Source organism: Myotis yumanensis, unplaced genomic scaffold, assembly GCF_028538775.1.
Source record: "Myotis yumanensis isolate MYYU_CA2020_CCGP unplaced genomic scaffold, mMyoYum1.0.hap1 SCAF_17, whole genome shotgun sequence".
NCBI classification, from domain to species: Eukaryota; Metazoa; Chordata; class Mammalia; order Chiroptera; family Vespertilionidae; genus Myotis; species Myotis yumanensis.
Genome location: NW_027223768.1, coordinates 6314626 through 6330830, shown reverse-complemented (window position 1 = coordinate 6330830; position 16205 = coordinate 6314626). Strand labels below are relative to the sequence as shown.

Genomic DNA, 16205 nt, shown 5'->3' with positions numbered 1-16205 from the left:
GTATCTGAGGTTATGGCCCAATTTTTATTTATAGTTAATTTGTACATTTTTCTCTCTCTTTTTCTGACTTGATCAGGCCAAAGGTTAATAAAGGAAAATGTATAGATTATTAAAATAAAACGTGATAAGATCTATGAAGTTTCTATGAGTGTGTTAGTTATGGAGGTGAACAGGGGAGACATTTTGTCAATATTTAAATGGGCACATGTATGTAAAGTTGTCAGCACATTGTCTCATACTTGGAAAGACCTCAATAGATATTATAGTACGAGGGAAACTTTCCTTAGATAAAGGGGAAGGTAGGAATTTGTTATGCAGCAATAGATGATAACTAGTATTCCTGGCTTGCTGGCAAGGCAATCAGTATGATTCATGGAACATGCATTTGAGATATAGGAATGGGAACGTAGTGATTGAGATCATATGCTATTTTATTTATTTAAGAGTTAAAATAGCGCATTAACAAAACCTTATGTGATAAAGAAAAATATATCAGAACTCTTCTGAATGTGAGTATCAGCTGAACCACCAGAGATACTGGTCCTGGTGAGTTCTTCCACAGTTATGTAAATCAAAGGCTAAGAGATTGGCTGAAGTCGGGATATGAATAACTGCATAGTTTCTTCTGGAAGGACAGAATGAATGAATAGGAAATTGAAATGAAACCCCACTATTTGTGAAGAGAGAATATTCTGTCATTCCCGTAGCCAAGGCCCATAGACAATGATCCAGTAAGTCTGGCCCCAGACATCCCTTCAGCTTGTGTCTTTCTTGACTTTGGAGTGAACTGGACATGATTTAGAGACTAGAGACCTGACAATAAGAAGATGCAAAAATTCGAGTCCTAGACCCATCGTTTGATCTTGAGCCATTAGTGCCATAGGTTCTCTTGGTCTCTCATGTCTGAAAAATGCTCAGGTATTAGTGTCACCACGTCGAGTGGCATGGCTGCCACCATGAGTGGGTGAATGATATCCTGCTTCCAGAGATGGGAAATGCCTGCCCAATACCCTCTTCTCCGGTTGTGTGAGAAAGGGGTCAAAACAGGGAAGGGATGAGAGCGGGACAATGATGCCAGTCCGGGAGGTGATCATTTAGGCCTTCATGCTGTAGGTGGTTTTGGATTTCCAGAGATGAAATGAGTCTTTCTGGCAAAGGCAGTAGCAGGTCACAGCCCTAGGGCCTGGCTGGTTTTATCAATCTGGCAGTTCAGAGTCAGCGCAAAGGACATCCCCAACACCTAAGAAGAGTTGGGAAAATAGGAGATCTTTAACAGAAGAGGCCATCTCTCCCACAACCTCTGGCATCAGCCCCAAAGTAAAAGAAAGTATCCGTTATACTGAGACCATCTTTCCTGCTATCACTTTAAATTCCTTCTCAGGTGTTGTCTCCTTTAGCTTTAGAATGGCGGTGGGGAGACTAGTGGGCCTGATGCTGGCAAGACAGGAGTATAGAGTCTGGGGACATCTCTTGTCTCTTTACGTCTTTAAGAAACCTTAAGAAGCCCTGCTGCTGGGACAGGCATGTTCTGCACAAGTCAGCGCCTCATGCAACGAGTCATTTCTCCCTATGCCAGTCCCTATGCCAGTGATGGTGAACCTATGACATGCATGTCAGAGGTGACACGAAAACTCATTTTTTTGGTTGATTTTTCTTTGTTAAATGGCATTTAAATATATAAAATAAATATCAAAAATATAAGTCTGTTTTACTATGGTTGCAAATATCAAAAAATTTCTATATGTGACACGGCACCAGAGTTAAGTTAGGGTTTTTCAAAATGCTGACGCGCCGAGCTCAAGAGGTTCGCCATCACTGCCCTATGCTCTAATCCTCCTTGGTTTCCAAGCAGAGAAAATTGGTTTTTCTCTGAGCTCCTTGATTAAGTCTTAGCTAATCTGTGACATACCCAAAACATGTGGGTATAAAAATGATAGAAATATCACATAATATAAAAGAAGACAAAACTCTCCCCAATTGATTCCTGCCTTGTCAAACTAAGAGAAACAACAAGGAAATTAATTATAATTTTCATCATCAATTCCTGCTTAGCATATAAAGCCAATTTTTTTCGAGTCTGTCACAAGCTTTCCTCTTAAGGATAAGTTGACCAGATAGCTCTTATAGCATATTTTCTGTCTGCTTGAAATTGGTAATAACATTATTTGCTACTTGACTTGTGGAGCTCACATTTATTGAGCACATACTATGTAACTGGTACTGTTCAAAACTTTATATGACGTAACACATTTAATACTGAAGATAGTCCTATGGTTAAGCTCTTACCTGGATCACACATACACAGATAGTGATGATGCCAATATACAGGAAGTTGGACTGAAACCACGATTTTGCTTTTATGTAGCAACCCTAGAAAAAATTACAAGTACAAATGATACCACTATATTATTCAACTTTATTAAGAGGCTTATTTGGGAAGATAGTTGTCTTTTGCCTTATGCCAAGAGACTTAAGCCAGGTGTTATATTTTTATTTTCTTTATGTATAAAAATATAGTCATAAAGTAGAGAATACTGAACTGAAGATTTTTTTGGTGGTGTTATTATTACAATGATACCTTAAGTAGAAGTCTTAAATCCTCACACATGAGTTCAACTAACTCCTGAAAGGTATGTCAGCAACAGATGTCCTTATGTTCTTTGAACATTTACTGCTGACTTGAAATTAACAAACGGAAATGTAGGCAATGCAATGCTAGGATTGGTTGCGTTTCAGCTTCTGCTTCAAAAGCCAGTAAACCTATCAGGGTCCTACCAAGCTCCAGGGCAGTTGCTGGTTGGTAGGTGTCCCAGTCTTTCTTCAGACACCTAAAAAATTCCAGAGATTTCCAAACAACCCCAAGAGTGGGTAACATGGGGTAACAGGACCTTAAGGACTTGGTTGAGCTGGAAGATGATTTCGGCTGCCTCTCTGGGCCTAGTCTGGAGGTCCGAATCAAGTGGGCAGGTTCTTTCAACAGTTGCGCCAACTCCTGTCTCCCCCAACTTCTCCTTCCCTTATGATTCATCTCACTAAGGGGCTGGATGCTGCCATCTCCAAGGAAGGAGGGCAGAGAAAGTGGTAGAGGGAGAAGCTTTTCTACCCCAACCTTACAGATTTCACTTTCAGCCATAAGGAGACCCACTTCTTGCTCAGGAGAAATCAAGACATGATCCTCTGCCACTAGCACATACACTTCGCCCTCTAATGTAATAGTGTAGGGCAGCACAGATTCTCAATAATGTCTCTAGTCTGAATGATCTTGTTTTTTGTTGTTTTGTTTTCTGATTTGTCTGGTTACCTGGGTTGTCTCCCTGGTCTCTATTTTGTTCAAGGTTCCTTGTTTCTGGCTGGGAGGACTAGGTCCCATATGACTGGAATTTCTAAGGTAATTAAACATTCTATTAAAGAGGCAATAACAGAAACGTTGCCCCAAATTACCTTAACTTGTGGATCTTTAGGGCAAGTAGCTGGTGGGCCACCGGTCCAATCACTTGTGCCATTTACACCACAACAATCCAGCTGAAAACCAAGCCCCCCCAAAGATACGATTGTTAGAAAGTCAACAGAACGAAAATGTGGGCCTTGGAGAAAAGTGGGCCCTTCATATCTGACTGTGTAGCAGAAAATCCAGAATGGGTCTGACTACTACAGCTCCTGAGACAAAATGCTTTCAAATCCATCATACCATTGCATTCACATAGACTCCTTGAAGTTGAGAGGGCACGTTTACTTTATTCACACTTTACAGATCGAAAATGAGACACACAGGGGACTCTATAATGGAGGGATCAGGCTGATCTACCTACACCCACCAACCCGTCTTGAGATCACAGAAAGTAAGACAATCAGACATTGGAAGCAATGAAGATGTCCTTTAGTAGGGGAATGGATAAATAAGCTGTGGTATATCCAGACAATGGAATATTATTCGGCACTAAAAAGAAATGAACTATCAAGCCATGGGAAGACATGGAGGACCCTGAAATGCATATGACTGAGTGAAAGAAGCCAATTTGAAAAGACTATCTACTGTATGATTCCAACTATATGACATTCTGGAAAAGGCCAAACTATGGAGACAGTAGAAAGATCAGTGGTTGCCAAGGATGGGAGTAGGACGGGTGGGGAATGTGCAGCCTGCGGGCCATATAAAGCCTGTGAAATCATTTCGTCTGGCCCTGCCAAGGCATTAGGGGTGAGTTTATTAAATGTTGGACCACATATAGCAGCTAATTTTTAAGTTGATAATTTTGTATGGCCCATGAAGGATGTTATAAATATCCAATGGCCCTCGGCAGAAAAAAAGGTTCCTCGCCCTGGAGTAGGAGGAGAGATAAACAGGTGGAGAACAGAGGATTTTCAGGGCAGTGAAATTACTCTGTATGATACTATAATGATGGGCATATGTCATTATACATTTGTCCATATGCATAGAATGTACAAGACAGAGTGAATTCTAATGTAGACTATGGACTATGGGTGATAGTGATGTGTAAATGTAGATTGATCCTTGGTTTTAAAAAAAAGAATTATTCTGTTGATAATGGGGGAAATGGATGTGTGGGGACTGAAGGTATATGGGAAATCTCTGTACCTCTCTCTGTTCTGTTTAAACCTAAAACTGCTCTAAAAATTTAAGTTCTTAAAAAAAGAGGCTATTATCTTTATATTGAGTGGGTAAGATGATGTAACATCTAGTATTTGCTTTAATATATTCTAGCAAAAAAAGCAGAGGGGATTAGCTGAGACAGTGGCAAAATATTAACTATTGAAGCTGGGTGATTTGTACCCAGAAACCCATTTTGCTATTCTTCTGTTTATTTTTAGATATTCCAGAGAACTCTCTAATAAAGAGACTTCTAAAGCGAATTGAAAAATAAAGAACTGGGGACTCGGAGAGGTTAAATGACTTCCTCAAGGTCAACCAGCCCTGGTCTGGCTCTATTTCCTGTGGTGCTGCTTCTCCACACTGAGCAGGCACAGCAGGACCACGGCCCCATGTGGCCACAGTGGTGGTGTCTGCGACACAGACTATGCCAGTGCCAGGCTGGCTCCCTCACCCTTCTGTGTCCCCCAACACACCAAGGCAGGGATGCAGAGTTAATGTGGGTATTCGTGGATGGGGAGGGGGAATGAGGAATGGTGTGCTGATGGGCTAGGTATCAAGCAGGATTTGGGCTACTTAGGAATTCAAAAGAGATTTCTTGTATTATATCATTTCTGTTTTCAGGGAAATTTTGGAAAAGACACAAACTAATCTAGTATGACACGTTTGGGTCTTCCTTAGTAGGACTTAACCCATGAGCCTATCTGAGTTGGTGAAGGATGAGAGAGAGACTATAGACAACCCGATTAATCTTCTTTATGTTATGACCCACAACGTAAATAAGATTACCCAAATGACTTAAGGAAGAACCAAGGTGATTCTTGGCAAGCATATTCTGGACCTGCCCTAGGGGCAATGGACCTTAGATTCTGAAACTCCCAGGAAAGGAAGTGCCTTTTAGCCTCCAGGGACCGAGGTTGGAGAACGAAGTCAGGGTTGAGCTGGGGAGGGGCCCATCTGCACTCACAAACTTCTGGATGGAGTCCCACGCCGCCCTGGTGCTGTTGTCCGAGTGATATCGCTGGATGCTGTCAGTCAGGCCTTCCCGCACCGAATCGCTCAGCTGCACAGGGCGCATGCCAGCAGGGAGACAGTGTGAAAAGCAGGTGAGTTCAAGGAACAAGGAATTTCTAGGAGAGTTGAGCGGTCCCATTTGCCCCTCCCTTCCAAAGGGTCTCCTCAGAGCTACCGAAGGGAGCGGGGAGGTCCTGGATATTTTTTTGTGTGTGGGAAGAAGTGCTGAGGGTGAGATGGCACTGAAGGAGGAAGCTCACAGCAGTCACTTGTGCTTCCAGAACTCTTTTAAAGGAGGAAAGGGCCAGTCAGAGCCGTGGCTCTCAGGCACGTTCTGTATTGCCAACCCATTGAGCAAAGTAGGCTGGAGGAAGATAGACTTACTTCCACTCTTCCTTCTTATCCTTCAAAGAACCACACACATGCAATATCCTTCATGAATTTTTTTATCTCCCCAATTATGATTTATCTCTTTCCTCCATCCTTCCACTTTCTTCTACCTCTAATTGTAGGACTTATTTTGTGCCACCTTCTTCTCCACGGCCTACTCCCCATGCTCTGCAATAGGACAAGGCGCTGTGCTCTGAATAACTTACCTTCTGTTCATACACGAAGAGCAGGATGGCCAAGGTCACCTCAGCGAGGAGAATGATCAGCAGCAGGACAAAGAACTGGGGCAAAGCAGAGATATGCTCATAGCACAGAGCCCAGTTCTTCCCCTGTTCCCACTGCATCCTGGGAGCATCCAGTCACGTCTCCGCACACGCGCAGGAGGTTCTTGTTCCTGCCTGTTGGGCCTTCACAAGCCCCCTCTTGTCTTGTGAGGAATATGTATTCTTTTCCTACAACTAGATTCCAAGACTCTAGAGGGCAGATCAGCTGTCTTCTTTGTTGTTCCCTTCCCATGTGTGTACCGAGCTCCATGTGCATAATGTATATGCAATACCATTTGTCGAGTCAATGAAACCATTTTGGCATTAGCCTATCCACACAGCGTCTTTAGAGTCTGGGGCCTAGTCCTTTCTGCAAGAGCAGGGCTATATGTACAGATGGGGAGAATATGAATTAGAACCTGCCATCATGGTTCTAATTCATATTTATCTCCAACTTTGGATGCCGATTCCCTTTGTGTTAATCATATTCACACTTTCACTTATTCCCTTTCCTTTATCTTTTTACCCCAACATGAATCTTGACTACTTAAAACCTTTCCCCATGCCCGTGATGTTCCACCTTTTGCCATTAGTCCGGGAACTATCTGAGAACTGGGACTTTCTTATTCTCTCTCTGGACTCCAGTTTCAGAGCTGGCCCATAACGGAAAGTAGATGAGCCAAAAGACTTAAAGAAGAACCAAGTGATTCTTCTTTAAGTGACTGGGAACCAGACCAAGCTCTGATCTGGGCACACAAGAGAAACGGGGAGCTCTTCTTTCCGAGCGCTTAGAGGCTAGACCTAAGCTTAAAGGTGCTCCTCTGGATAGTTAGCAGCCCAGGGCCAACTGGAAGCTCTGCTATCCCTCACGGTAGACCTCAGTGGCTGCAGCCTAGGCCCTCGCCTAAACCAGGTCACTCTCACTGTGGCGTATCCTGTGCAGACAGGAGATAGGGAAGCATCGCTGCCATTTTTAGGAGGGTCACAGCACTCAGAAGAATCTAGCGACTAGATTTTCCATTAGTTAGTGACTCCGAAAACATAGACTGATGCCAGGAGGATTTAGGCAGGTGCCAACCTTATGCTTCTGAGATGCCAGTCTCCTGCTCCTCTGATTTCCCTGTGCCCATAGGTGAGCTGCCAAAAAACATCTTGCCTGGGCCTTAAGTCATGAAGTCCCCCCCCCCCCCCCCCACACACACTTAGGGCACCACCTCTCCTGCGAGAGACTCACCGACATAAGCAGGCACTTGTTCTCCTTGATGGAGCCCATGCACCCCAGGAAAGCAACCACCATGATGATGGAGCCCACGATGACAAGCACGTTGCCCAGCGTGAGGGAGGGGAGGTTGTGGAAGAGGGCCCCGAAGTTGTTGTGGACCAAGAAGTAGATCCCGAAGCCCAAAATGCAGCAGCCGCAGAACTGAAAGGAAGAATGCCACAGCATCCTGAGATAAAACATGGCCCTCGGGGACCTCCTCATATTCTCATTCACTTGAGATTAGAATCACCTTTTTCCATTGGCTTCATCAGGACTCTGATGAATAACCTCTTTCCCCTAGAAAAGGGGTGGTCCCAGCTTCCTCCTGTGATGTCCCACCCAGGCCTCATCCTACCCTTATCAGGCACCAGGGGAAGCTCACTCCTGTGAGTAGCACAGTATTTTCAGGCTTCAGATTCCTACTCCTTTGCCCCTCAACTGCTTACACATGGTCTTCCCTTTGGAAACCACAACCATGTCGAGTGGAGGCCCTGTTTCCGAAGTTCATCTTGCGAGGCAGAAAACTGGAGAGGCCAACTTCTAAGGATGTTCTCATAGAAACATGAGTACCAACTCACATCTGAAATTCATTTGCTAAGTTTGGTACAGTGAAACCTCCCCAGAAAAGGTGGCTTTCCTTTCAATCAGCTCTTCTAAGATGTCCAGGGGGCACATAACATCTAGGAAAAAAGAGGCACTCAATACACAGTGTAGAGTCTCTGGTTTCTCACCCATAGATGTCAGCAGTGAGTGGTAATAACCTAAAGTCCCCGGAGAAACAGCATCCCCTTCATATTGATACCCTTCAATTTTGGGTTATATGCTGTGGCAGGATGCCGAGAGGGGAGGAAAGTGTCATTCCCTAATTCTTAGGCTAGGTAGACTGCACATGACGCAGGCGTGCATGAATTCACTCCACACAATGCTCTTCAGCAGAGGAGAGAGAGGTAAAGCATACCTGGGCGGAGGAGAGCTCAGCCATGCTCAGAAGAGGCTCACTTACCCAAAAGAGCAAGTTGAAGAAAAACAGGACATACTTCAGCAATTTCAAGCTGCTCATGCCCATCCTGGGATATTCTTGCACTAAAAAGGAGAAAGCAATAAAGACAATGTAAGTGACCTGGTTCTGCAAGTTGGTTCCAAAGATCAGCGGGCACAAATATTCAGATCAAGGATCTCGAGCATTACCTTGGGTTTGAGCTGTGACTCTTCTCTGGAAAGTTTCCCCAAACTTCCTGCTCTCTTAGTCTCTGAACTCAGGTACCAATGGGCTCATCTTGGACACTCACTTTTGCTTCAATTCATCAAGCTAAGGATGCTTAACATTGAATTACGCACGGTAGGAGTAAGCGATAGAGCCAGGAGGGCAGGTCACAGTGACACAGTGTCCCAGTGCTCAGGGACTAGTGCCTGGGTACTTACTCAAGAAGGCAGCACCGAGGTCAGGGCGAGGCTGGTCAGTTAGCTGTGGACATGGCTGGTGCCTTGATCAGCCAGTCCCTTAAGTGCCCTGAGCTGCACCTATCCACTACATGTAGTCTACATATCTCTTCACATGGAAGTGGGGGAACATACTTATGCCTCATTTATTCTTTTACTGAAGACACTGATGGTGTTTTTTTTGTTCTAAGATGCTGTGGGAGAAGCAACTATAACCAAGCAGTAGCTACCCTCCAGGAGCTGTCAATCTTACAGCAGAGCTAAAACTGGCCAACAACTGTCCAGTAGAACAATGAAAGAAGACAGCAATGAAAATGAAAACTTTTTAAAAATATGTATTTTTATTGATTTCAGAAGAAGGGAGAGGGAGAGAGAGAGAAACATCAATGATGAGAGAGAATCATTGATCGGCTTCCTCCTGCACGCCCAAAACCCAGGCATATGCCCCAGCAGGGAATTGAACCATTACCTCCTGGTTCATAGGTCAACGTTCAACCACTGAGCCACGCTGGCTGGGCAAAAACTTGAACTTTTAAAAAATAGATGTTTGTTTGTTTTTTTCCTTGATGAGGACATCAGTGTTCAAAGTCTAGAGATCAATTCTAGAGATCCAGACACACAATTTTTAATTTCTCTCAGTGATAATGGGGCATAGATGAACTCAACAGCAACCACAGGTAATACCTTAATCAATAAAGAAACAAAATTAAAAATAAAACAAACAAAACCTCAATGGCAAGAAAGCAAACAATGCCATTTAAAAATGGGCAAAAGAGCTGAACAGATACTTCACCAAAGATACGCAGATGGCAAATAAGTAAATGACAAAGCACTCTACTCCAGTAGTCATGCAGGAAATGTAAATTAAAACCACAACGAGGTACCAGGGCCCACCTCCTAGAATGACTAAGAGAAGAGAAAAGAAAAACAGCCGAGCGTACCAAGGGTGGATGAGGATGTGGTGGAACTGGGACTCACGCGCTGCGGGTGAGAATGGAAAAGGGCACATCCACTTTGAAAAACCGTTGGCCAGCTTAGTAAAAAGTGAAACATAACTCTTATCAAATGATCTAGCCATCCTACCCAAGGTCTTTACCCAAGACAAATGAACACATACGCCCATACAAAGACTTGTACAGAAATGTTTATAGCGGCTTTATTTGTAATAGCCCCAATCTGGAAACAATCCGAAGGTCCATCAATAGGTGAGGGGATAAATAAACTGTGGTACAACTATGTCATGGTAAACTACTCGGTTATGAGAAAGAATGAACTGCCAACACATGCTACTGCATAGATAAACTCAAAAATAATTATGGTATGTGAAAGAAGCTCAACATAAAAAATAAATACGCTATGATTCTAGTTACATCAAATTTTAGAAAACAAAAGCTAACCTATAGCAACAAAGAGCAGATGATAAATTGCTTGGGAGGTGGAGGTAAAGAAGAGGGGGAGTAAGGAAGGGCAAGAGAAAGGGTTGCAAAGACCACACGTATTCCTTGGGGAGTGATGCATGTCATCTTGACTGTAGGGACGGTTTTAGCACGTATACATATGTCAAAGGCCCTTGCTAATTTACACCTGCCCATCTCTCCAAACTCGTGGCAACAGTCCCTGTCTTATACTTAAAAACTTAACAAGTGACATTGACTATTTGTCACTACCCTTCCTTCCTTAGCTTGGCTCATGTGGTTTCCTGGAATTGACCCTTTCTCTCTCTCTCTGACCCCTCAATTTGGTTAGCAGTTAATCACCCTGAGACTCAGGTCACGTGTTGTCACTTTCCCAGGAAGCCTTCTCCGATTCTGATTCTTCGTGCCCAACCCCCGCTCCCACAGGGTGACACTGTGCAGTCCGGTATTGTCCTGAGCACCTTGCTTTGTAATGATCCCTCCCGTCACTAGAATGGGAGCTCCTTGAGCATAGGTGCTGGTTTATTTACCTTCGGACCCTCAAGGCCCAGCACAGAACCTGATTACTTTTAAAATAACTAAGATTGTTGGATGAACAAAGGACTGGAATTTTCCTCCTTGACCCTAAATAATCCAGTGAGTGGAATGTCCATGACATTGCAGCGTCAGGAGCCTCGGGCTTAAGATTTATTCTGCCAGTAAACTAATCTTTTGGGCACCCGCATATAGCTTACCCCGAAGGAGATGGGGCTAGATGCCCCCTGGAGTCACCTCCTCCCCACCAACCTGGGATCCTGTGACAACTGCTTCAGGTCCCTGTCATCGCCTTGTCCACAGAGGACCCACTGAGGAGGTGCCCACAAACCTGGGGATCTCTCCACTGATTCTTTCCTTCGCAGACGGGAGGTAGGACTTCTGCTTTCTCCTCTGGTTTTCCCACTTACTCACACTCACCTCAACTGAGGGAGAAAAGCTGCCCATTTGGTAAGATCAGCATTACTGTTACCACTTGCATGGATGGCCCCAGCTCTCCCGAAAACCCAGAGCCCGCACACCCCCCCAACCCCCCCCCCCCCCCCACCACCACCACCACCTTCCTTCACTGCGATGGGCCAGTTATTGAGCTCCTGCCTCTTCACTCCTGCCAACCCCACCGCCTGGGAGACACCACACCCTCCACAGTCAAGGTCGCCACACCCAGCCCCATGACCCAGGGCTCTGCAGAGTAATTCTATGACGTCAGTTTCCAGGAAAGTTCCGTGATTGAACTGCAGCCAGCTGTGGTCACCTCCCAGAGGAAGTTACACTTGCTTTCCTGCCAGCAGAGCGCTGGGGCAGGTAGAGTCTTGTGGATTCTAGCTCAATCTCTCCCTTTTCTCTGACCCACACCTGCTCCATCTAATCTGGTTTTGAGTTTAATCCAGTTTAGCGGTGGCTAAGGTTGGACGGAAGTTTTGAGAAACTATCGGTCCTTGATCTCCAGCCTTATCTGATCTGATCTTAGAGACCAGTCTTGAGTCATAGCAAGATAGCCGTGGTGTCACACAGACTGTGACATTTATGAGATGTTAATAGGAGTTTCTCAAACACAAACAATCAATAGGGAGCAAGAGGAATCGACTGGTCAAATAATTTTGGAAGTAAATGGGATTAAAAGACTGAGATTCTACCACAGAATCTTCTTTTAGGAGAACAAACCATAGGATCATTCTTTAATGCCTCTGTTTGCTTGTGATACAGAGTGAATATGGAGCCATGAGTTCAAATTTACTTGAATACCTTTCAAAAGATGTGAGATGTCAAAATCATTCCTCAACTAGTTCTGAAATGGGAAATGTCAAACAAAAGTTTGACAAATTAAACCTACATTAAATCTATGATCTTAAATTATTTTTTAATATATTTTATTGATTTTTTTACAGAGAGGAAGGGAGAGCGATAGAGAGTCAGAAACATCGATGAGAGAGAAACATCCATCAGCTGCCCCCTGCACACCTTCTACCGGGGATGTGCCCGCAACCAAGGTACATGCCCTTGACTGGAATCGAACCCGGGACCCCCTAGTCCGCGGGCCGACGCTCCATCCACTGAGCCAAACCAGCCAGGGCTGATCTTAAATTATTAAATACATTGATTTCAAATCACCTGGATTTGTAGTTGTTATATTTTTATTTTGCTTATGTTAAAATGCACTGGAAATGTCTTTATGTGAGGAAGAAACACAGTCCAATGATGCCTATTTAGTGAGAACCCTACGAGAAAAGGGAGTATCATGTCTTGTGGCCGAAAGAGCATTCCACAGACAGGCAGGTAATCTAAATAGTTAAGAAGGTTTATGGCTTTGGACAAGTCACCTTAACTGAAAAGTAAGTCGATTGGAATGTCCTAATGGCTAATCTGTGCTGGGCTCTCACGGTGAGTTGGGTGCTTTATTTGAACCTACACAATTTCCAAATTAAGTAACAGCATCCTAATAAATACTTGGCCAACAACACTCCTATTTTAAATAATTCTAGAAGTGTATCCTTGTGGCACCCTTTCTCTACAACAGTTCTTGGCCAGTACAGAGGATGTATCGCTGCTGCTGCTTGGGGCGGGGACGGACGGACGGACGGACGGACGGACGTCCATGTGTGCTGGTGAAATGGGGCGGGGGGCGGGGGGCGGGGGGGGTGGGGTGGGCGGCGAGGCCTTGCCTCTGTATCCCCGCACGGAGACGCACGGCCTCCACTCTGCGCGCTCACCCACTGGTTTTAGAAACATGTCGTCTGCCTCTTTCCCACCCTCGCCTGGCCTGCCAAGCTGCCCCCCCCCCGCCCCCCGGGCATGCTCCGGCTGCCATCTCTGCTCCTGTGCCCCGGCAGCCACCGGAGGCCGCTTGGCACCGCTGTCTTATTTCTCTGTGACTTGGCTTCGGCGCTCAGCACCTGCAGGGGCAGCTGGGCCCCGGAGCTTCCCGAGGACAAGTGCCCAGTGTCTAGGCCCAGCTAATGGGCAGGCATCACATGCTCGCTCGGTACAGGAAGTGCCGTGGACTGAATAATGTGGGAGCCTGAACCAAACCACCGAAACTGAACCAGCACCGCGCTTCCTGGAGCAGAAGCGGAGGGAGAGAGTGGCTGGAACCTCGCACACAGCTCCACCCTTCGCTCTAGCCGAGGCCAGATCTAGGTCGAGGAGGAAAGCATCTGCCTCTTCACCCTCATGTCAGCCCCGTCTCATCCATGCTGCCACGTGGCTGTCTCCGGGTAGGCCTCCCCGTCCCCCCGGGCGAGGCCGAGGACCCGCCTGGCTACTGACCTAGCCTTCCACTCAGGGGCTGGGATGCTAGAATCCAAGTAAGACAAAGAGATTTCCACTTCCCGTGGCCCCGCAACCGTGGCTTGTTACACCCCAGCCTGGCCTGCTCTCCGTTCTCGCATGCCTGGGGCGCACCGGTCTTGGGGCTGCGTTGCTGGGTTCTGTCTGGAATGCCATTACCCCAGTCTCTGTAGAGACCCAGACTTCTCTGAAAAGGACCCTGAGCGGCCCCCCTCTCCCAGGGAGTCCTGGGCACGCTCCCCAACGCCTCCGTTCTGTGCACACTGTCCCACTTATTGTGGAAAAGATCACACTGTGTGGTGTGAGCTGTATCTGTGCCTGTCCTCCGTGCTAGACTCTACGAGCGCCTAGAACTTGAGAACCACGCCCGTTAGTTAGCCGTGTCTCCAGCACCGAGCACAAGGCCTAGGCCCTGGGGGTGAGGCGAGGAACAGGCCGCGGCCGAGGTCTGAACCTTCTGAGCAGTCAGAGGTCAAACTGAGGACGGAAGGAACGAAGACCACAGTTTGACCTTCCCAGGTGGTGTCTCCTGGGTTCCCAGAGTTCACCTCAGGTGGGGGGAGTGTGAAGAGATGGGCTTCGAATCCTTCCCTGGGGTGTAAAGGCGCCCAATCCTTTCATTTTAAGGCTAAATATTGTTAACCGGCCCCCACAGGAAACCCCGCAGGAAATCAAGTTTTAGCTCAGCCTCTGCGCCAATTCAACCGCAGTTTCAAAACAGGGCAGATTCGGGTGGCGATTGAGAAAGCAAAACCTCTCTGTGTAGCCAGCAGCTAAGATTCTGCTTTTGCTCAACTGGCTTCCAAAGCACTTGCAAACGCATGGAACGTCTCTTATCTCCTCTGGGAGTTCCTCAGGGCGGGGCGATTGGCTGGACAAACACCCTCCCCCCTTCCCAGCCCCTCCCTCGCCCCCAGCATCTTCCGAAGCACAGTGCCTGGCCCCAGGCATTCCTAACTCCTGATTATTAAGTTACTTTTTTAAACAGTCCTGGGTTTATTTTTAAATTCAAGGTTCAATAGCCCCCGAGGTGCTTTGGGAATGGAACCCTCTGCCGAATGCCCGCTGAGCACGGTCAGGTGGGTGGTCCCGGGGACTCTGCTCTGCCCGCCAGGAGGCACTCTTGCAGGTCCCGGAGGGAGAGAGCTCTAAGGGTGCCCTGACCCCCAGCCGGTAAGGTGGCCACGGAAAGCCAGGACCGAAGCTTGGCTGGGCCTTTCTGAGTCCGGAGACCCCATCCTCAGTTATGGGGCGTCTCATTGCCATGCCCAGTTCCACCGGTTGGCGCCCGGCGTAGTCATGTTTTGTACACCACGGAGACGTTTCTCTGGGGGAGCTGAGGATCACAGCGCCCTTGCTGCCCTTTGAAAACCACCAATCTAAGTGCCCCTTAGGGATGTCACCTTTCGCCTGTGAAGATACAGGGGCTGAACGTCCTGTGGGCCCGACCGAGCTGGGCGCTGGGGTCTGTAGTGATGGCTCTGAGGCCTCACAGCGGGAGCCACTGACTTGACTTTGGAAATTTCTCACACGCAGAAGACCTGCGCTCCCAGCTGCCTTTCCAAATGGCCCTGGCTGCTGGTTCTCTGCTCACTTGAAAATCACCAGACCCATCTCCCAACGACCGACCGGGGCCTGTAGGAGGTCGGCCCAGGGGCCTGTAGGAGGTCGGCCCAGCTTCATCTCGCACAGAAGGCTCCAGGCGTCAGGAACACCTGGCCCAAGGCGATCTCAGATCCTGGGAACCGGGTTCCTGAAAACCCTTTCTGGCCGGTTTGCCTTCTGAGGGACTAGGGTCTTGCCGATCTTTCTGCTTCCTGTGCAACATTCGTGAAACAGAAGCAGGCGATTGTAGGGTGACTAGAGCGGTGCCTGGCGGCTCCTGAGGAGACACCTTCCCCCATGTTACCTGGCTCAGGTCTCTGCTCTCAAGCCCAGACTGCAGTGTCCCCAGTCTTACCTTCTGTGGGTGCTGCTCCTCAGTCCCCGAGGCAGATTTGATGATTGTCCTGGAGGCGCTGGGACAAGGCTGGTGACAAGGATGTCCGGGCTATCTGAGTAAAAGGAGAAGTGGAGGGGGAATAAATGTCATCACACTGCAAGGACAGGAAGCCCAGAGGAGGCGAGGGAGGAAGTGAGGCGGGGCCCGCCCCCCTTGAGACTGAGAGATGCAGTCCTTCCCTGAGGCTTTTTAGAAATCTACTCCCCTGACCCACCCAGATACCGGCACTGGCTTTTAGGAAACAGGAAAACGCCAAGACCAGGCTGGTTCAGGCACAAATCGGCGAGCACGGTGGGCTCTTGCTTGGGTGATGTGGGCATTATTATTTTTGTCTGGAAAAGCTCAATCAAGGTGGCAACTCAGAATTACCCATGGATCTGTTCGAGAAGGAGTTTGGCCTCACCAGCAGTTTCCATTTAGGCAGACGGAGATCAGAGCGCAGGCCAGAAATCAATGCTTTAAAAACGTTTTCTAAGACTGAGATTTAGGA

The 16205-nt window shown here is 47.1% G+C and overlaps 1 protein-coding gene across 2 annotated transcripts; it reads right to left on the bottom strand.

Moving 5' to 3' along the window:
- Positions 1-413: 413 nt before the first annotated feature.
- Positions 414-15799, bottom strand: CD53 (CD53 molecule). Of its 2 annotated transcripts, none has more exons than XM_070396212.1 (8): positions 15674-15799; positions 8541-8620; positions 7511-7699; positions 6220-6294; positions 5577-5672; positions 3442-3522; positions 2287-2370; positions 414-1240 (listed from the first exon to the last, which is right to left on the bottom strand). In XM_070396212.1, exons 2-8 carry the CDS (start codon positions 8601-8603, stop codon positions 1169-1171), a joined length of 660 nt encoding a protein of 219 aa, XP_070252313.1. In that variant the 5' UTR covers positions 8604-8620; positions 15674-15799; the 3' UTR covers positions 414-1168. The 2 variants fall into 2 exon arrangements, with proteins under 2 accessions (XP_070252313.1, XP_070252315.1); XM_070396214.1 differs by lacking the exon at positions 15674-15799 and adding an exon at positions 8726-9021.
- Positions 15800-16205: the final 406 nt, after the last annotated feature.